The sequence below is a fragment of the Epinephelus moara genome, chromosome 4 (assembly GCF_006386435.1).
Source record: "Epinephelus moara isolate mb chromosome 4, YSFRI_EMoa_1.0, whole genome shotgun sequence".
NCBI lineage: Eukaryota > Metazoa > Chordata > Actinopteri > Perciformes > Serranidae > Epinephelus > Epinephelus moara.
The window spans coordinates 38,481,825-38,503,786 of record NC_065509.1 but is presented as its reverse complement, the minus strand read 5'-3'; the positions used below and the strand labels follow the sequence as shown (position 1 = coordinate 38,503,786).

Genomic DNA, 21,962 nt, shown 5'->3' with positions numbered 1-21,962 from the left:
GTGGTAGCTGAAGAGTCCCGTCATCTGGAAGGTGACCGATTTTTATCTGCACAACAGCTCCCCGTGAAGAAGCCTCAGATGCCCCGCAGCCATCTGCCCGCTCCTGAATCAAGTTTCCACTTCGATTAATTGATTTGCTCGGCCTGTTTTTAAACGTTTAATTAACCTAGACCCAGATTAAAATGTCACTAATATGAGATCTTTTGATTTTTTATCACGGCCAGTTGAACTGGAAGTAATTTTACGAGTCTTGGGAAGTGATATTTCCCCAAACGGACGTCTTATGGTCGGCTTCAAACTGTTGGTGGCAGTCACAGTGGAACTTTGTTTCCAGCACAAACATCAGCTGGCTCTGCAGCTTCACTGAGCGTTTATATGTGAAGTTGCACATTAGCACTGGAGCAAGTACTTTCCATGTCGAGCTTGCAGTTTGCCGTTGATAAAAGACTAATGTAGCATTTAAACTGTTTGATGTTTTTTGTGCTCAGCTGAGTATTGATGTGATGCTTGATACAAAATGTTTCACATCATGTTTGCTTTATCGCCGGAGGCCGCGGGGCCGCTTCTTACTACATATATTCAAACATCAATATTTATGCTGCAGGGAGATTTGTTGGGGTTCGACTTGAAAACAAACGGAGGACAAAATCTTGCATGTTTAGTTGTCATGATAGTTGCTGAACACATTTCTCTCTGCGTCTTTGATATAATCTCATAACTGAACATTTAGCTCGCTCACACACACGCACACACACAAAAAGAAAGCCAGCTGAATTATAAATGACTGTATCTGCTCTGGATGTTTCTGTGAGCTCAAATCATCCTCAGTGGGCCCATTAATGGATGCAATTTGAGTTGGATGGAGACATATTTAAACGCCTACACTCTCTACCAATTGAGACTGATGAACTGAGAATGAAACGCCTCAAGAAAATCACTTTCTCGCTCAGCGTGACTGTGTGTGTGTGTCGATGTCGTGGCGGAGTTGCGCCTCAGATAGCAAAACATGATCCATGGTGAAATATTAAGGCCTGTCGTTAAAACTACATTGAAAGAGTTTGTGTGTTTAATGTTGAATAAATGTCTGACTGTCATAAAGTTATCTAAACGGGTGCCTGGGTAAACATGGGTATTTTGATTTACTGAAATAATGTTAATGAGGGGTGGGCAATATGGCCCTAAAATAATATCACAGTGTTTCAGGATATTTTTGCGGTAACGATGTTCTTGACAGTATGACAAATTAGTAAATAAAAATGTTATTATTAATTTGATAACATAGAATTGCAACAAGATACGTGATATATAGGGCCGTAACGGTACATGAATTTGTGTCGAACCGTTCGGTACGCGACTTTCGGTTCGGCACGACCCTGTACCGAATTATTTGGCGCAGGATATTATTTTATTTTATTTTATTTTATTTTATTTTAATTCCATTTTTGCGAGCCGAACCATTTAAAATATCTAGTCCCCTGACGGACATAATTGAGTGACGGACCGAGTCCAACCGTAAATCTCTGCTTTCACTTTGTGCAGCGCATTCTCGCATTTTGACAACATGGCAAGTGAGCCTGACGAACCTGAAGACCCACCTGCAAACCTCTGTTTGGGAACACTTTGGTTTCAGGGTAAAATACGAAGATGGAAATAAACAAGTTGACAAGACAAAAGCAGTGTGCCGACACTGCAGAACAGCGGTCGGGTATGTACTTGGAAACACGTCTAACATGCTAACGCATCTAAAGCGACACCACCCGAGTTTGAACGTTAACCGGCACGACTAGAAAAAGCAATCTGGTGCAAACTACGATATCGTCGTCGTTTAAAAAGAAAGAGCGTTTCCCTGACCATCGCGCTAAAGAAATAACCAACGCCATTGGAGTTGAGTAAAATTGTTTAAGCTGCACTTTAGATATAAGCATGTTTTGTTTACTGCACTTTAACAAAGTGGGAAAGCTAAGTAAGTTCCTAGTAAAACTGAATCTGAGCAGGCTTTAAAGCTGACCAGCTGCACTATACTTTTTATTTTAATTGAGTAAAACTGTTAAAGCAGAAATGTATATTTATATTTTTCATTCAAAAAATGTGTTAAAAAAACAGCAGGATTTTATTTTTCACTTTTATATTTCTATTTTCATTCAAACAATGTGAAAAAGCAGGATTTTATATATATTTGTTTCATTCAAAAATTGTGTAAAAAGAGTTAACTGCTGTGGTGGTATGTTTTAATAAGGTTACCGATAAGTAAAAGATATTTAATAGTTGTCTATTTTTTTCATTACTCTACCGAAAAAACCCGAACCATGACTTGTGTACCGAGGTACGTACCGAACCGTGATTTTTGTGTACCGTTACACCCCTAGTGATATCGTTTTACAGTTTGCTTCAAATATTCAGTAAAAACTGAACAAAAATGATCTCTTATTTCTTTAGTTTGTGAACAACAGCAGTAACTCAGAGTGAGATTCAGATTCAGTTACAATATTAATCGTTCAACTAAATAAAATCTGCCACAAATTACACATTTAAACAGCTCCCAAATACAAAAAATGACCTTTATGATTGATCATTTTGCTGACATTGATATTGCCTGTTGGGTTAACATGCATGTTTCTGTACAATAAACAGTTCAGTTCAATTTTATTTATAAAGGCTAATATCATAAATCAGAGGTTTTTATAGCATACAACATCCGTCTGTCCTTGGACCCTCACAGCGGATTAGGAAAAACTCCCCCCATAAACAGGGAAAACAAAAGGTAGAAACCTCAGAAGAGCAACTGAGGAGGGATCCCTCTCCATGCAGGAGACGTTGCGTGTATCCTCCACCCCGGCCTACTTGCATGAGTCACAAGAAAAATAAACAACACTCCAAAGACGATGCAGAGAAGCTTTCTGGTAGCCTGCAGCTACACTTGCAGCTGGAGTGGAAGAGGCACATTCCTGATAGTCGTTAGCGTGGCAACCCCTGACAGCGAGCCAAAAAGTTTGTCGTTTGTTGTTTTTCCTTCCAAAATCTTCATCCTCCACTCCGTAAATCCAGCAGCAAACTGCACAGCTCCCAGGCCGTCCATTCCCTGGAGACGACTGTGGCACACCGGCAGGATTGTGAGGGTAACTGGGGTATTCCCAGAGCTTCACTAAGCTTGTGTAATAGTCACGAGGCATCACTTGCTTTATATCGTGATACATTAGTCCCAATACAATATGATTATTATGATTTTTAAATGTTTTGCATGGGATGCCCCTTGAAAGTCAGAGTTTTCGCTAGTTTTTTGTTGTTTTTTGCTTTATATATTGGTTCCTAGATTTTTCTACGGAGTAAGCGCTCTTGATTTTCATGCTTCTCTTTCAATACATCGAACTGTCTTGGATGCGGGTGTGTCAGAAAGTAGTACTTTATCTCACGTCATTTTTATTGCAGCAAATTGCATCTAGCAGAATAAAAAAAGCAATTGATTTAATTATTCTCATAGGCTACCTATTTGTATTTCCAATCTTAGTAATTTTAAGAATAGAAAAATGACACATGGCGCCTGTGTTTCGATAGAATATTGCAATGCTGTGTTGAGAAACCAGACCTTTCACAACATTTTCTTTATTTATACATTTGTACAACATGACATTGTTCTCAACAGGCTAATAAAGTTCAATCAAACTTTTACTTTCATTTGAAAAACACGAAAACAAAACTCAGACACATCTCCAAAAGGTAAATGACAATTTGTATACATGTAATATTTGCAAGCAAAATAATGAAATGTGTCATGGAATATTATTAATATAAAGTGAGATTTAATATGACAGCATGTGGTATTGTATCACATCATATACTGGGGCAGCTGTGGCTCAGAGGTCGTCCATTAATCAGAAGATAAGTGGTTCGACTCCCGGCTCCTCCGGTCAGCATGACAGAGTATCCTTGGGCAAGATACTGAACCCCAGATTGCTCCTGCTGGCTGTTCCATCAGTGTGTGAGTGTGTGTGAATGGTTTCTGAGTAGCAGGTGGCACCTTGTATGGTAGTGTGAATGTGTGTGAATGGGTGAATGTGACATGATGTAAAAAGTGCTTAGAGTGGTCAGAAAACTAGAAAGGCGCGACACAAGTGGAAGTCCATGTTCTGCACATTCAACAGAAAGTGAAGTCACCTCATGATTTCACATTTGTGGAAGTTATATTTCATTTTAAAGTTGTTCTGTTCTTCCTCGTGTCCTCTTTGTCTCAGCCTCTCTTTCATCCTCTTCCTCTCTAAATCACTGAACGTCAGCTGATACATCTTTTTCTGTTGCAGTGATAAATAATTCAGTACAACAGTTTGAATAATGTTCGTCCTGTCAACAAATCCAACACCAGATGAAACCGTTGTTGTGCTGGACTGAATTTGAATGTACAGTATTTTACAGCCTGTGGACAAAATAACAACTCACAGTGTGATTCAGTCCCATTCAGACTCAACAAACACGACCACAGGGCCGATCTTGACAAAATTATTCTGACAAATTAGTGCTTCCACTCCGAGGATCGCCTGAGTGCAGCCAGAACTTGAATAAGGGTAACGTGGAGCCTAATCGTCAACACTTTCTGCAGGTTGTAGGGCAGCATGAGGTGTGTTACTGACCTGAGGATGACTCATCACTGTGAAAACACATTATTGTAATAGCAAAGTTTACATTTTATAGTTCAGATAACTGCAGTAAGTTTTGAAAATGAAGTTTGCTGATAACCTCACAGACATATCTGTCGTTACAAATCACTCAGCCTGAAAGAGGCTGTATTGAACCTCACTTCACTCGGTGTAATTTAAGCAGAAGCCTGGTGTTTGCTGGCGCCACAGAGAGTGAAAATGAGATTCTAGTCCAACACCAGACATGCTAATGCTGAACAGAAGCAGCCTTTTTAACAGGAAATACGATTACACTACAGTAGTTGACTCATTTAAAACATCAGACAGCCTCTTCTTTCATTTGTTAACTACATGGGAAGAAATCATCATCTGCCATGTTTGTTCAGAAATAATACTGAACCAGTGATGTTGCCAGGTGAGCATCTTGACACATAAAAATCTGAAAGGATGTCATGAACACAATTTTGATGTGTCCAGGGGAGGTGACCTCTTATTTTCCCCAATATTACTACATTGTGAACAACAAATCTGTGTGGCGTCATGTGACTTATTTTGAAATGATCTCTCATGTCAAATCTCTCATGTTCTGGATGTTATTATCATACTGTTGGCCTGCCCACAGGCATCCGCAGTTCTCTGGAGCTCCACACGGATGTCCCCTGGGACCACTGGTAGACAGTAACCTAAAATTTTAGGTTCATAAAATGTACCTGAATTCACAAATATGTAGGATATTACATTGCAAAGTCTGCTGTAACAGCATCTCTCATATTCACTCATGTCGATGACGCCGCTTTGTGACATTTTTGTATTGGCAAAGGGGTAATGATTGTGCTAAGTGGCTAATGGGCATGTAGCTACTGCCACGTTTCAGATGATAGGACCATTAGTCAACTAGTCGCCCGCATGTTTACGATATTAATTTAATATTAAATGATATATTTTGGTGGTTTGAGTTGAAGGTGTGAGAAAGAATAGTATCAGTAACATTGTTAACACTGTGCTACATTACAGAGAAATACAAAACCGTACTAATGAACCTTCATTAATATAGGCCTATATTTTATCTACAAGTGCACGTCACACACTGAGGGAGCCGCCTGTTAATGACGCTGTGGGCTAATGGGCATGTAGCTACTTCCATGTTTCAGATGATACGTCATGTTTGTAGTCGACCAATGAAGATGAGTTTACATATCACCTTGGGTTCGTCCTTCACCTTCTCAAAATGATCCCACACTTTGGATTTCCTGCCCGACATGTTATTCCACTAGCCTGTGGAATAACCGCAGGTACCAGCCCTGGAAATTAACCTGACTCCTGTCTGACTGCTGAACGTGGACACTTCCTGTGTCTGTCCTTTCAAATTAAATTCCCACATGGTCCTGTCATTTAGGTTTGGATTTAATTTGACAAGGAACAGCTCCTAATAGAGTTTCACATATGATTTTTCTGCAACTAAGCGGCCAATGAAATCTTGCCAACTAATGACCTTTCTGGTTGACTAACATTTGGTCGACTGTTAAGGAGCAGCCCTAACTGTAACCATCAATAATTTCAATCTCGTCAAAAACTGTTTTATTGGGGACCCACTCAGATGACCACCTGTGGGTTGTCGGGACTCTCTCCATTAAAAACCTATTAACATTAACATTACTGCTGTCCTTTAATGACAAGCAGTAAACTGCAGTCAGTTTTACTCAGAAAAAAAAAATTGTAGTCCATATGGGAGTTATCTTAACCCGTGTGATTATACTGCTGTGTCTCAGAAACTAAAATCTCAAACACAACAATAATGACTCTCCCTCTCTTCTTCTTTGTCCTCAGATGTGTCCTGTTGCCTCTCCTGAGCGTTAAGCCTCCTCAGCAGTCTCTCTTCCTGCTGGTGGACTCCATCGACGAAGGCTGCCAGCTGGGCGAGGGGGAGCAGAGGTCCTCCCTCGGCTCCCCCAGGACCATCGCTGAGCTCCTGGCCAGCCATCACGAGTTCCTGCCTCCCTGGCTGCTCCTCATCTGCTCCGCACGCCGACAGAATAAGGCCATCACCAAACTCTTCACAGGTGAACAGTCCAGGGTTTTCTCTTCAGCTAATTACCCCGTCGGTCAATTAAGGTCATTATTCTGTAGGTGATCCCTAAATAATTGATTCAAGGTGTCACGTGGCGTCGATATATCATTGTCAAAATAACTGCGGTGCCATTAATCACGACTCAATTGAGCTGATGTAAAGAGACTGTTTGATAGATGAGACAATATTTGCACCTGTCAGTACCGCTGCACGCTTGTTTCCGCTCAGCGGCGGCTGTTTCGTCTGTGTAAATGTGATACATTTCACCTGAAAACGCGGTTTCAAACAAAGCCCGCGGCGTTGTTCTTTTTCTGTCCGGCTGTTTGAAAAGCACAGATGCAAAAGGCTTTCTAATATCACGACATGCCTAAAGAGATTAGGGTCAGCATCACAGACCTCTGTTAGAGCCGCAGCGCTTCCTTGATGTCCTGTGACACTGCACCGTACCAGCTGCTATTATCTCCCTGTCAGGCCAGCAGCCTCCTCTGTGGTGATGAGCTGGCATAACATTAATCAAGAACCTGACTGTGTGGGAGGAAGTCTCCTCCGCAGACTCTCACTGCTGTGTGCACCCTCTCTACCTTTCCAAAACCACAGAATGTGGGAGCTTCTCGTGCCCTCGGCTCGCTTCTTATAGCATTACGTAATGTCCCAGCAGTCTCAGCGGTCGTTTCTGTGCTGCTCCCCACTCAGGAGATGCATCAGGTCAGGTTCAAGGCTGAGTGAGCTTCGTGTTTTCCTTCCTTTATTGCCTTCACGGTGTCATACAAGGTCCCAGTATTAATATATAGTAAAGTTCTGGATTGAAATTTGCACATTGTCAGTGTTGTTTCATGTAGTCATGGGGCACTTTGAGACTCTAGCACAGAGGCAGGATGTTTTCATTTCTTCTACATGTAACATATATTTCTAGAAGTGTTGAAGCCGCTGTGTCATGATAAAGGTGTGATCTCGCTTTCGCATTTTATTACAGTATAAAAATAAAATGTTCACAAATCATCTTAAACGTTAGTGGACTCTGTGACAGGTAAACCCTGCTGATATTAGAGCACAGCCACTAAGTTTGCCCAGCGTTTAGCGTTCAGTGGGCAGCGAGTTCAGTCTCTGGCATATGTTCAGAAGAACGTCGTGATGTTTCGCAGGTATGCTGGAAGTCAGATGGAAACGTGAGAAGGCATGTTTGAGACCAGCTGGCTGTTAACAAGTGTTAGTTAAAGGAAAACAATGTCGATAATGTACTGGACACGTTGAAAGCAGCGTCAGTTTACTGTTAATATGGGTTTACATGAGTAGGTGACTCTGTAAGGTTTGTCCGTGGGACTCTCTCAAAATATGTTCGACTCAAGCCTGTGGCCCTTTACTGCATGTCATCCCTCCTTTGCACCTAGACTATCCTATTGAATCCACTAAAGGCAAAAAGCCAAGAAATAGTCTCAAAGAAAAAAGGATTTGCTGATTTTTTTTGTTTTCTATCAGTGTAAGCTGAATGATGTTTGAGACTGTTGGTTGTAAAAAGAATTTGAAGGCACCATTTTGGATTCTGGGAACTTATTTCAGGCTTTCTGTTGACAAAACAATCAATCAAGACAATTATTGTTGCAGCCTTAAAACATTAAAGGTATGCAAAACAATATACGATCACTGATTCATACTTGGATGTTAAATACCAAAACCTGTGTCCTTAAATTAGGGCTGTCAAGCCATTAAAACAATTCATCTAATTAATTACATGCTCTGTGATTAATTCCTCTAAATTAATCGCATGCAGATGTGTCGTACTATCCTCTACCACCAAAACTGGTCTGCGGTCCATCTTGCAAGGCAGTTACTAAGTTGGTCCCAGCTAGACAGTTTGTGTCTGAATGCCTGGTTGAGTGTGACTTGAGCAGGCCGGCTGCTAGCGCTAGCATCAGAGGCTGGGCTAGCTCGGAGTAGAACACTGGTAGGCGTTTATGCTGCCCCACAGGTCCAGAAGAATTGCATCCCTGATACCTATGGTACTGGATAAAAACAAGTTACTTTACGTTATCAAAATTTTTGGCATTGACTTGGTACCAAAGTTTCTGTTCTCGTAACGTCTCTTGTGGACCTCAGGGCCTCGTCACACTGCTGTTGTTTGGCACTTTCATTGCAAAGAATTAAAATAAAACAAGGCTGGCCTCAGATGAATATACTTCCATTTTCGACGAGTCGAGGTGAAGCTGTTGCCACAGCTAACATCGCTATCTTCCACGTGTTGACGATCTTCCATGCTGTTTGACATTCTTCTTCCTTTGGCATTTAATGACAGACTGGAACATTTTAGACGTTTATGCTGCTTCTTCTGGTCAGAAAAAGTTGCATCCCAGATACCGATGGTACTGGATAAAACCACGTTACTTTATGTTTTCAAAATTTTTGGCATTGACTTACCAAAGCACCATGACATCTCTTGTGGACCTGTTGTTCAACGCTACAGAATGGCAAACAATTATTCCAAAACATGTGTTTTACTGGGTTTAATCTACATTTACTACATCCTGCTTCTGTGTTCAATAGTTAGACACTTAACTTTATGTATTTATAGCTCAGAGAGACTGAACGCAGCTCTACAGAAGGCTGGGTCAGTCAGTTCAAACTGCTTCTGTCCAGTTGAGTGTAAAGAGCCACGTGGAGTAAAGAGCAGGGCTTTTCAGACTTAAGTTCTCTTTTAAAGTGGGTGTCATTAGTGTATTGATCGGGTATAATTTGCAGTGTCACCATTATCAGAGCACCTGTCTCTCATTAGAAGGATTGTGGTGTGTTTACACCGCAACTCAGCGACGTAGTTTGAAAGTAGGTTGCAAATGATCGGGTGCAGTGTTTGGGATTAAGTGAAATCTTAAGTGTAGGCGTCAGACTGGTGGAAGTGCGGTTTAGATCTGATCGGTGTCGACAGTGGCAACGAGAGGGGGGTGAAGGGGGGTCGAGTTTTAGGACACCAGAACTCTCTCAGAGTTCTTTGTGGGTGTTATGCATCTAATTCAACAAACCAACTGTGATGCAAGCTGCCCACTTCATAATTGCAGAGACATGCCCACCCACGCTTTCCTCTAACATCAAAGCCTCCGTGTAGGTGCCCGTGGTAGATTAGATTCTGGATTGGTATCAGAGTGTAGTATAAAGCATCCTCACAGCATTTTCCAAAACTTTGAGCCCACAGACAACACAGATGGAGGAGAAGTTTTATATTTGATTTCCTTTCAGCAGCAATTTGCATTAAATCGTATTTTCTGCTTTATCCTGTGCGTGTGTGTGTGTGTGTGTGTGTGCTGTCTGCTGCGTCTGGCCCTAGCCGTAGATTTAAATCGTCAGATTTTATTTGCAGTTGCACATAAAGTTGACAGTGGAGTCACCGGGGGAATATATATAGCTGTATATGCCACAGATGTAAATGCTAATGGGAAATTTTTATCTGTAACTTGCTTGGCGGTATCTCAGGGAGTTCTGTGATTGCCTATTTGGCGTTTCTCCTCTTATGTTGCTGGCTGATGAGCTGTCTGTTCTTTTTGTTTTTGATATGGTTTGAAGGGAATTTCATCTTGGAACAATCTGATAAACAGCAGTTATCTTCTTTCTTTTCTTTCTTTCTTTTTGGACCGGCTCTCATCTCGTTCCCTTTTTACTGCCTCTTTGATGATGGCCAAGCTTTTGTCGAGCTCTGTCTTATTCCAATCGCCCAGCAATCGTTTTTTAAAAAACGAGTTTGTGTTTGAACAGAAGAACAGAGCCAGACTCGCACATCTGATGCGAAGCCCCCGTTTGAAAGGAGTGAAGGACATATGTGATGTCGCTGTGTTTATGTGAACACGCCGTTCTAGATGTAATGCTTTTATTATTGCAGCGTTTTATTGGATCCTGTTGAGTTTGTGCATTGAGATGCTCCGACAGACCTACAATAAGCCTTGGCCTTTGTCCTTGGCTGATGCTTTTAGCGGCGTCTTTGTTTTGTCTACATTCAGTCTTCCGCTTTTAGTTCAACACTGGAAATTCTTCTGCTAGACTGAGTGTTTTTTTCCCTCACACACAGACGAATGTAGACATGCACATTCACCCACATACTGTGTCCTCCATTAGCTTGTGCGCTTTATTATGAATACAGTAATACTCCTTATTCATGCAGCACTGGACCTAAAATAGACCAAAGGACTTCAGAGTATGAAATTGAGGCCAAGTGTCCCCTAAAAATACCCTCCATATTGTTTACAAGTCAGAGATGGCAGTGACCTGCCAAAAGACTCCACTTTCATGCTCAGTGCAAAGCCAACTCCTATTTTATGTGAGCGGCCTACTTTGTCTGGGGTGGAGGTTGTGTGGGTTTCCCAGTATACTCTGGTCTGCGGTGATGGGAACTCTGTGGCTGTGTGAATATAGTGTCGATAAAGCTTGAGGAATGACCTTTAACCAGAAGGTCGCTGTGCAGAAACGTTGCAGGACCAGAAGTCTAAGGGATAGAAGGGATAGTTTGGATTTTTTTTAAGTGGGGTCAGACTCAAGTGAAGGAAACACAAATCAACTGAAACTCTTCAGTTTCTCTTTTCAGGAGAATCCTAAATTCAGTCAGAACCCTTAAAGGGATAGTTCAGAGTTTTTAAAGTTAATGGAGTCTGGTGGCTTTGACGAGAGCGTAGTTGGGAAACTTAAATCGGTAACGGGTTTCCCATTGAGAAGGGGTGTCTGACGGAAAGGTATTGCAGTAAAAATACTCTTAGTATAGCGTACACTGAAACTTACGTAGATTTTTTTTTAGGTGGGACTTTTTCTAGGAGACTAAAATATGTTTTGTTGCAGCCTCCATCCTCAGCAGTAGATTGCTTAGCTTGTGTGTTGGGCGCCAGCCTGCTTGCTCCAAATTGGAGGCGTGCTGACTGACATCTACTGTATGTACCATGCTGTCAATGAACAAGACCCTGCACAACCCCACTTCAGAAAATCTGAACTATCCCTTTAAGAGTTCTGAAAGAATTTGGGATCCCTTTTGAAGAGAGAAACTGAAGCGCCTCAGTTGATTTGTGTTTAATTCACTCGAGTCTGACACATACTATCTGCATCAGTTGAAAGAGATGCCTTTTTCCCCAGGAGCAAAGCTCTGAATTCTTCTTTCCTTGCTCAACTGTTATTCCTTGTGTCTCAGACTGGAATGTGCTCTGGGAAGTTTTCAACACCTCTGAGACCGAGCAGGAAGAAGGAGGCATTCTGACTTTCTGCAGCAGAATGCCTCGCTCGCATCCGCTCGGCTAAAGCCCCACAAACAAAGACTGTTCTGTTTGTGAGGAGGAGTACAAGAATTTTGCAGAGTATGCTGCTGGCTGACTCACATTATGTGATCACACAGTTTTGATTACGACTCAGTCTTCGAGTGTTGTCTTTGAACTGGACTAAAAAAATCCAGTGTTGAGGTGGAAATAAAAACAGTGTCGTGTTAAAAAACTGGAGTCGATGTGTAGCTGCTTCTTTATGTCCCAAGTGACAGCAGACCTATGGAGGGAAGCTTGCTTTTCCTGTGCATACTCCCTCTGTGCGCTGTGCTACTGTAAGGCCATGATAGGGGTAGCGGAGTGGAAACACTTAGGCAGCGATTTTGGTTGGGAGCCGGGGTAGAATCTGTGCCAATTTAACAAGGCCTCCGGCAGAAGGGAGAGCGAGGGAAAGGGGAAAGAGAGGGCGGGGTGGAGGTGGGAGACAGGGGGGGTTGGGTGCTTAAATAGAAACAGTCTCTCAGACATGTATTTTTTTTTCTCAACAGCTCATACCTCTCATCGTTTTCTTACCAGACTGAAAAAGGTGATGATATTTTAGATTTAGACTCATATTGAGCTGATTTAGAAATGCCTCCTATTCAGTATATCACAAAGCAGACATTTTATTTGGGGTTTGCTTTTAGTCTTTGCATTGTTTTTCAGAAACTTTGCTCATTAAAATAATTACAGACTAATTTTAATCATAACCCCCTCATGGCATTTGATCCAGCCTTGTGTGTGATCTTTTTATCGTGCGGAGGCATCACTGAACTGTAATGGCTACCATCTGCCCAATATTGTTGATGGTGCATGCTTGTCAAAGTCACTGTTTCTCAAGTAGTTAAGTATGTGTGGGCGCTGTCCTGGGGGAAGTAGGGAGCACTGCGTGGAGGACATGAGAGTATATCTAAAAAAGTGCTGCTGAGTTTTAACATATATTCACAAATAATTCTTTAATAAGAGAGAAAATTAACTTCAGTTGGCGCTCTGAGTGAAGCACATCACTGCCCAGAAAGTCCTTACCCTCAAATACCTGTCTATTCCCTGTGCTTCTGTGAGTTTATTTACATTAACCTTTATATTTCTGTCCTAGAAGCAGCAATAATCTGCTTCCTCCATGTCATGTAAGGTCACAGCCACAGCGCACTGACGACATTACTGTGACAGAAGTGTCAAATTTATTCAGAAATAGATTAAAGGAATAGTGAATTTTTAAAGTAGGGACACAGTAGATGTCAGTCGGCATGTTCCCAGTTTGGAGAAGCAGACAGGAGCAACAACACAGAAGCTAAGCAATGTACTGCAGTGAACTAACTGATGGAGGCAGCAGCAGTCTTAAAGCTTCTGCGTTAAGGGATGTTAAATCACTGTTTTTCCATTGGAGTCTGGCTTTAAAAAAACAGACACAACAGCTTCAGTTCATCGTCGGATATTGCTGTCTGACAGTAATGTAAAGCAGTGAAAATATTCTAAATATAGCGTGCACTTAAACTGATATTGACTTTTGAGGTGGTCCCCATCCACAGCAGTAGATTGCTTAGCTTAAAGGGATAGTGCACCCAAAAATAAAAATTCAGCCATTATCTACTCACCCATATGCCGAGGGAGGCTCAGGTGAAGTTTTAGAGTCCTCACATCACTTGCGGAGATCCAAGGGGGGAGGGGGTAGCAACACAACTCCACCTAATGGAGGCTGCCCCAGATTCAAACGTCCAAAAACACATAACTGAAACAACAGAATATCTCCATACTGCTCGTCCGTAGTGATCCAAGTGTCCTGAAGCCCAGATATAAAAAGTTCAAATGACGTTTTTCCAAACAACTTTTTTATGTCGGGGCTTCAGGACACTTGGATCACTACGGACGAGCAGTATGGAGATATTTTGTGGTTTCAATTATGTGTTTTTGGATGTTTGAATCTGGGGCGTCGTCAGCCTCCATTAGGTGGAGTTGTGTTGCTACCTCCTCTCCCCTTGGATCTCAACAAGTGATGTGAGGACTCTAAAACTTCACCTGAGCCTCCCTCGGCATATGGGTGAGTAGATAATGGCTGAATTTTCATTTGTGGGTGCACTATCCCTTTAAGTGTCAATCCTCCTGTCTGCTTCTCTAAACTGGGGCCATGCTGACTGACATCTACTGTATGTAATGCAGTGACTATGGATAACATACAACCCTACTTCAAATAATCTTAATTAATCCTTTTAGAAATTGAGAGGTAGGGTTTGGGATTGACACCGTTTTATTGAATCTGAATTCAGTATTGAATTTGCTTATCAGATCCCTGGATGAACTCATTAACTTTTAATTAAGTAGAAAAGTTGCAGATTACTTTATATTTAAGAACTAAACCTCAAAGACATTCAAAGAACCAAAACTCTGGCAGAGGATGTCACTCCCCAGCTCTCTCCTCTCATTTCCTGTCATTTCTTCACTGTTGGCTTTCAAATAAAGGTGTGAAATGCCCAGAAAAAAAATAATTAGATATATAGACTACCTAAAGAGGAGATAAAAGACTCGATCAGATTCTTTGTCTCATCCAACCTGGCTATTTTACAGACAATCAGAACGCAGCCCTATGGAGGTAAAAAAGCGTGTGTTAAGATCTGAGATAATCAGCGCGAGCAGAGTATTGCCACTCAAATCTCTCCTCCCGCGTGGAAGCATGTCGTGACTAATCCGCGAATACGGGAGGAGGTAGATGACAATGATACAGAGCAGTTTAAGGGAAACACAAAACAAAACCTTGTGCAAGCTGTACTTAGGATTTTGAGAGAAAAGCCAACATGAGCGAGGGATGAGGAAGGATGGAGAAGGCATGGATTTGTCAACTGCAGTGCCAGTAGTTATAATAATATAGTATCAGTGTGTGGAGCCGTGAAAGATAATAGCTCCCCTTAAACAACCACATTCCTGTTACAGCAGCTTCAATTAGATTGATTTCCACTATCATAAAATACATTATTATTTTCATTCTTTTTCAATTTGACTCAAAGGTTCTTCCAGTTGGTCGCAGGGGGCACTTGGCAGGCGTCGGGGGGTGTACCAGCAAGAAACCTGGAAAATAGCCACTCATATACACAGAAAACCACACATAAAAGCTCCTCTTAGTTATGAATCACAGCTGTAATTAAGACGGTTTATTTCTGGCTCCGTCTGAGGAATGTTACAGGAGCATGTGGCCACTTTAGGAAGACACTCATCCTGTGAGGCATTTTGATGCGGGGTTTACTCATTTCCTTCCTCAGATGACACATGAGTTTTTTACCCAAAAGTAATCAGCAGGTCTTCTTCCGTACACTCTTGGAAATAAAGGTGCTTAAGGGTTTCTTCCAGAGGGTTCTACTTAGAACTCAACATGAAGGGTTATATCTGGAATAGGGATGTCAGTTTCAGTTCATTTTACTTTTGATAGCCCAATATGCATTAACCACTAACTAAGCGGTAAATTTTTTCAAGAAAAAAAGCTAAAAGACACGAAATACAAGAGGCCTTTCCTTTTTGTCTGGTGATCCACTGAGTCAGTGAACTTCAGCGCTGCATTTCAAAGCGCTATCTGTTTAGAGGTGGTGAAATTTTGATGGTTTGTAATGTCAGTGTCTGCTGACTAGCTTCTTTAACGTGCAGAAACACAATGCCCACTGTCCACCCTCAGGTTTTTACTAGTTAGCTAACATTAGGCTTGGATGCTCTAAACTGTGCACCATTCGGTGGTGCAGCTTATTCTTCAAATAGTGCTGGTAATGCGTTGCTCTGAAAAACATGGTGGCCATCCTCCGGTCTCCATCCAGGTAGCCTGGTGAGTGAACCAAGGTGAACAGGAGTACAATGTTTCCTCAGCAATGCTGGACGGCGTTACTAGCGGTAATTGCAGAATGAGCAGTGCTACTAGCTGATTCCCACCAGACCCGAGTGGTGTGCAGTGTGGTTAACTTGAAAGCAGCAAAATTCACCTATAGATCAACATGTGTAAGCGGTCAAAAATGTATTCATTGACATCCCTAACCCAGAACCATCTATCAAAGGTTCCACCTAGTACCCTTTATTAGAGGTTGTACAGAGAACCCTTCTGCGATTTAATTGTTTCCACCTCAGATCCTCTCTGTGTGTGATATCTAGGGCTGACCTTCAATTTCATTTTTGAAAATCGAAGCTTCGCAGCTCAGATCGATTTTAAATCGAAGCCTTCGACGAAAGTCCAAAAAAGTTAATAACTTACAAATTATAATGAAAATGTAGTTTCTTGCAACCCTAGAATTGAGATTAAAATATTCACAAATGAAAAAAACACTTCTGGTTGCTGATAAGTAGTGTTTAACTTTTGATTTAACACTAAAAATTAAAACCCTCGGCGCGCACTGCAGCGCAAGCAGACAGATGCAGTCAGAGCAGCATGTGTCACTGACACCAGACTCAAAATCTATTTTATCATTATTTTGAGTCACATTGTTGAAAGAATGTAGTTGTCTGTGTTCAAGCAGGGTAATAGGTCTCCATTCATTGCACGTCGGGCTTTCTATTTCCTTCTTGGAGATGGTGTTGCGTTCAAGGTCCCCCCAAAAAATGGGAGAAAAAAGGGTGAATATTGGATTTTATTTTTTTTTTCACAATCGAATCCCGTGCCATCGAACAAAGCTTCGAAGCTTCAAATTTTTTGGGTCAGTCCTAGTGATATCCAGAACCTTTCCACCTTCTGAGGGTGCAAACAAGAACCCACCCAAGCGTTTCTACCAGGAACCCTCTCATACGCCAAGGGTTTCATCTAAAACCCAACCAGCGGGGATTCTACAAATAGTAATTGACTACATTACCCATAGACCTCTCCCACTAATCATGGTCTTAGTTTAACAGGTTTAACAGGGAACCACATCCAGCAGCTTTAAGGCCCGAACATACTCGGGCGGAACGTACAAGGAGCGGACTCTGCGGAGGTCCGCGCAGACTCAAAGTAGGGCTGTCAAAATTGCTCAAAAATGACGTTCGAATATTCCTTCTAAAAATAACTCATAGGTTCGAACCATTCAAATTATTATTTTTTTTTCGCATTATGTCCACAAGAGGGCAAACTAATACAAGGAAACATACTTGTATATGTATTAATACAAGGAAACATAACAACTTGTAGGTATTTTTATTTCAACATAAATGTCTTTGAAAACATTTACATAACTACACATTAAAACACATAAAACAATTATCTATAACATTACGTTATAAACAACCGCAGACCTCTCGCTCGCCCCCCTCCCCCCCCTGACCCGTCAGGCCACACCGCCCGCGGAAGTGCTGTGAATAGCCTCGAAGCGCCGAGAAGCGAAGCCTTTCGGTGCCCATGTTAACCGATTGTGTCATCCACACCGGCTGCACCCAACGCGCAGCTCCGTGGCCGCTCCCACCTCCGACTCGCAAAGAGGACAGCTGCGGCGGTGTTTTTTTCCTCCACAATCGAATATCAGTTTTCTCATTCGAAGGTCCATTTTTTTTCAAATTCGAATTTAAATTCGAATTTAGAATATTCGTTGACAGCCCTAACTCAAAGTGGACGTCCGCAAGCCCTGTGCGCGCAAAGCTCAGATTTTACGACCGCACGGACTCCGCTTCACGCACCAGTGACTGCTCGGCATGTATTTTTCACATCGCGGGGATTTTTCATGGACATCTTTACAGGAAACTACAACGCGGAAGTGCACTTGACTATGAAAGCCCGAATGACTGCGGACATTCCTCGCGGAGTCCGCTCCACTTATAGTACGCCCGACATTCCTCGCGGAGTCCGCTCCACTTATAGTACGCCCGAGTATGTTCGGGCCTTTAGGCTTCATGAGGTTCCTAAAGGCCAGAGGCTGATGTGGTCAAGTGTAACCCACAAAACGTGTATTTCACAGTCACATTTTTAGGGGGTGGAATTTTTACAAAATCACTGCTACTGGCAAAATATCTTCATACAACTGTTTATATGTTATTTCATGAAAATGCATTGTCCAACTTGCGTAGGTTAGTTTTAGGAAAAGAAACATGATGATGACATACCTTAAACTAAGTCAAAGTTCACTTGGTTTCCTAAGAGACCCAAACACCGGTCTCCTGGGGTAAAGTCCTGTGATGGTTTGACCCATCCACCCTCCCAACTTGCCTTCTTATACAAACTTTCACCCTTTGTACTACTTGCATTTTTACTCCTGTCAGCGCATTGGTCAAGTGAATGGAGCAAGTTATACATGAATTACTAGCCTGTGATTACATTAGTCATGTATGAATTCTTGTGCATTACTTTTTGTAGGTATATATATGAACAGCGCTTGGTTCTGCGGTTTCATTACTATTCAGTGGTGCAGTAGGATTGAATGTAAAATGGCAGGTACTAGGTACCTGTAAAAAAAGACCATATTAACCAATTACAATGAATTCATTAAGGGGTTTTCCAATACATCTAAATTTACAATACCATTTGAAACATGGGTCATTATTTTAACATTTGAGAGCCTTTGGTCTTATAAAGAACCCTCAAAGAAGCTAATGGTTCTGGGTACAACCTCAGCCCTTTAGAAAGAACCCTTATTTCTGAGAGTGTACCCCACAGTATGTAGATAAGTCGTTACAAATTCCACATCTATTGTACAATAAAAGCTGCACTTTGAGGACATTATGAGACTGTGGGGTGGGTCTGTGTTTTTGTTTCCTGTATTTGCCTCTCTTTTGGAGGGAGGGTAGCCCACCCCAGCACTTGAACCACATCTTCCACCTCCGCTCTGCCCACCGTGAATGGAGCTTTCTTTACCCAACCCGCCAAGAGACAGACCTGATTTACCACCAATGATCACAAATGAAAAGAGCAGCCCTGTTTAAAGTATGCGCCCTCCTCCACCTCTCTGAGCAGCCCTTTGTCCCAAGGCCTGCGGGTGAATCCAACACAGGGCACAGTCGTTCCTCTGCAAAAAGGTCAACAAAACTCTTAACATCTCCCTGGATGTATGTTGTTTTTTTTGTATACTTTTCTTTTTGGTCCGATGTGAGACCTCGCTGGAGGGACAACGAGATCATCTGGCTGACTGACAACACAAACACAGTCATAAAGCAGCGAGGACGGTTTATTTCTTCTGGGCTGTGGAATGCTCCCTGAAGAGAGACAAAGATGGCTCTGCTTACCGACTCCCCAGTAAATGACATTTTGCGGCATAATTTAGACGATTGGATATAGAGCTGTACGAACACAGATGAATTCAAACTTAACTATGGCATAAAATTGTAAGTTTTATGAGAGAGGAGATGCCAAGAACAGCTTTTGATCTGAAAGGGGAAAGAGCTCAGGGCTGAAAATTAAAAAGTCTTTATTTAATGCTTTAAAACCAATTCTAATACGTTCTGGGCTGCGGCGGTCATCAGAGAGACTAAACTGCACAACACTAAACCAAAAGAGCACAATCCTGCCACCAAAACATAATAAAAAGCCCTCTCTGTCCTCTCTTCTTAGAGTTTTCCGTATTGATCGTCTCTGTGCTTCGATGCCTGGGTAACGAGAGCAAGGACAACATATTTAATTAGCTTAACTCCCCCTTTCTTGAAATTGGCTTACACAGACAAGCTGATTTATGTCCATATTCATGTACAAGTTGTCGTCTGTGAGGCTGCATGTCGAGCCTCACTTTGGATGAGCTGAAGACCATAATCCTTGCTGAATACTGTAATTTACCACCATGCAGTCTGACAGCCGGGCAAATTACAGGTCTACCGTGTCTGTATCTGTAACACCTTGGGTGCTCCACTGCAGTAACACGACTCCAAACATGGCGGACGAACCGGCTGGCCTCTTTCTTCCTGAGGTGATGCCCTTTGGTATGTGGCATGCCCCTGCCACATTTTTATAGGCTTCAGATTTTTTTTATTTCTTGGCTGCAATACAGAGTGAGACATGTCAGATTTTGCTTTAATTGAAGGGTATTTTAATTTAGTCTTAATTTAACTGTAGTTGCAATAAATGCAATGGAATTCCTGGCTGGTTTCGCTGCAGGGGTAGAAGCCTTTAAAGTTAAGAGTTTTTTTTTTTTTTTTAATACCACACTGCCTCTTGACCGACATGCCAAGGATGACTTTGCAAGTGCCTGATTTTACAGCACGCCGCCGCACCTCTCCTTACGCTAAAACTGTTGCCTGGACATTTTGTTGAAATCCTTTAAAATGGTTCCAGACCTTCCTGGCTCCGTACGTTGGTAGCAGATAATGGCTTGTTTGACTGACATGCTTGACTTAGTAGTTTCTTGTGCAGGTGAATGGAAACATGTGCTGGTAGGGCTAAACGAGGTCGCCGCGAGGTCAGCCAGTGTAATGATGAACAAAACACGGGCAGGGTTTGAGGAAATGTGATCCTGTGTGGGGCAGGAAACTCCCAGCACTACAAGAGCTTACTGCCAACATGTAGACTCAGGAGCTGTTTCTGCAGTGACAAATTATTTTAGGTTGTCAAGGAGGAGGTTTTTTAATGCAGGTTTTAAATAAAATAGGCTTTATGGTGCTGAGGATCATGGGATATATTTAGCACACGTATTACTTTTTAAACTAACATGAAAAAGGGACTAATGACTGTGCAAGCTCTACTTTTTCTTCAGTTACAGAATTTGGTAAATGTTTGAATGAAGTTCACACATCGGATGGGTTTGAGTACTCGAGTACTTACTTCGGGCATCAGTATTTGTTCAACATATAGACTAATTGCCCCCAACCTACCACATGTGAGCATGACATATTTATTTACTATTTTGAATGGGTAAAATCAATGAAGAGCTTGTGCTGCTGTTGCTCTCTTTCTGTTTATCATGTTATTACGACAGCTGGTTTAAGTCCACACACACACAGACACACACACACAGTGACATGGCTAACCGTTAGCATCACATGACTAACAATACTGAGGGGTAATACCTAGGTGTCTGCTGTTAGCTTGTGCTAACCTGGCAGACGTTAAACTGACCTGGAGGAGAGCAGCTCAGAGACGATCCCTCAGTGCTGTATCAAACCTATGTAATGGCAGCAACAGAAAGTTCGCTGAGGTTTCTTATGTTAGCTTTAAATGCTGTCATAGGCCACAGCCGTTCAACGCAACACCGAAGAACCATCTCCACAAGCCACTCTCCTTCTCTCTCTGCCAGTTAGCACAAGCTAATACAGCACAACATGATCTCATCCCTAGTTGTCATATTTTGCCACCTAGGCAGAAGCCCCGCAGCAGCGACACTGAGCTGTTCATCTCCCACCAATGGTAAAACAGCTTTGACAAAATTGCAAGGTTGCGCAGAATTCATACGGACTGCCTGAAGTTGTGTTGATTGTCGCAGCATCCTGGAAGGACAGGCTAACTGGGGTCTGGTTGTTAAGTTAACAAATTACAAATTGTACTTGTTTTCTGTTGTTGTCCAATTTATACTCCTATTCTTAGGTTAGATTTTTGCAGGTAATCGATGATGGAAGTCCCTTAAACTGCCCATAACTAGTGGACACTGTTTATGTCCTTTGGGCACCATCTGATGGGTGCGTTTTTGTGGTTTAACAATCTGTTATTTCACTTCTCTTTTGGAATTTCTTCACATGGATGAAATTTCCAGTCATCTGTGCAGCTGCAAGAAGCTTCATGATATATAGTTACAACTCTCTTAGAGAGACATCCATTATTGGATACAGTGAGTGAAGCCATACACATGTGACCAGGTGTGCAGCCTCATGACTCAGTCTCTTGTCACCATCTTAATGAGCTCCTGTCATTCAAAATCACATAGACAGCAGCTTTTTTCATAATTTTGGATGTGTTTTGCACACGATTGATATTGATGTTTTACTTGAGCTGTCCTGGAAAGCCCCCTTTCCTTTTTCTTGTGCACAAAATCAGTTTACTTAACTAGGAAACACTGAAAAAGCCAATTTTCAGGCGTTTCAGAGATCAGTCTCCTCATATCTGATCAGTCCGTTAAAAATGTTTTCCTGTCCCAGAGTCACCAGGGAAGAGATTAAAAAAACTCT

At 42.0% G+C, this 21,962-nt stretch overlaps 1 protein-coding gene across 2 annotated transcripts in view; it reads left to right on the top strand.

The window, feature by feature from the left end:
* The window catches only part of ankrd50 (ankyrin repeat domain 50), a 59,120-nt gene that overhangs the window by 21,013 nt on the left and 16,145 nt on the right, over positions 1 to 21,962 (top strand). For both annotated transcript variants that reach the window (XM_050041822.1, XM_050041821.1), the window contains exon 3: positions 6,456 to 6,688. In XM_050041822.1, coding sequence (XP_049897779.1) covers positions 6,456 to 6,688 — 233 coding nt within the window. The remainder of the gene's footprint in view (positions 1 to 6,455; positions 6,689 to 21,962) is intronic.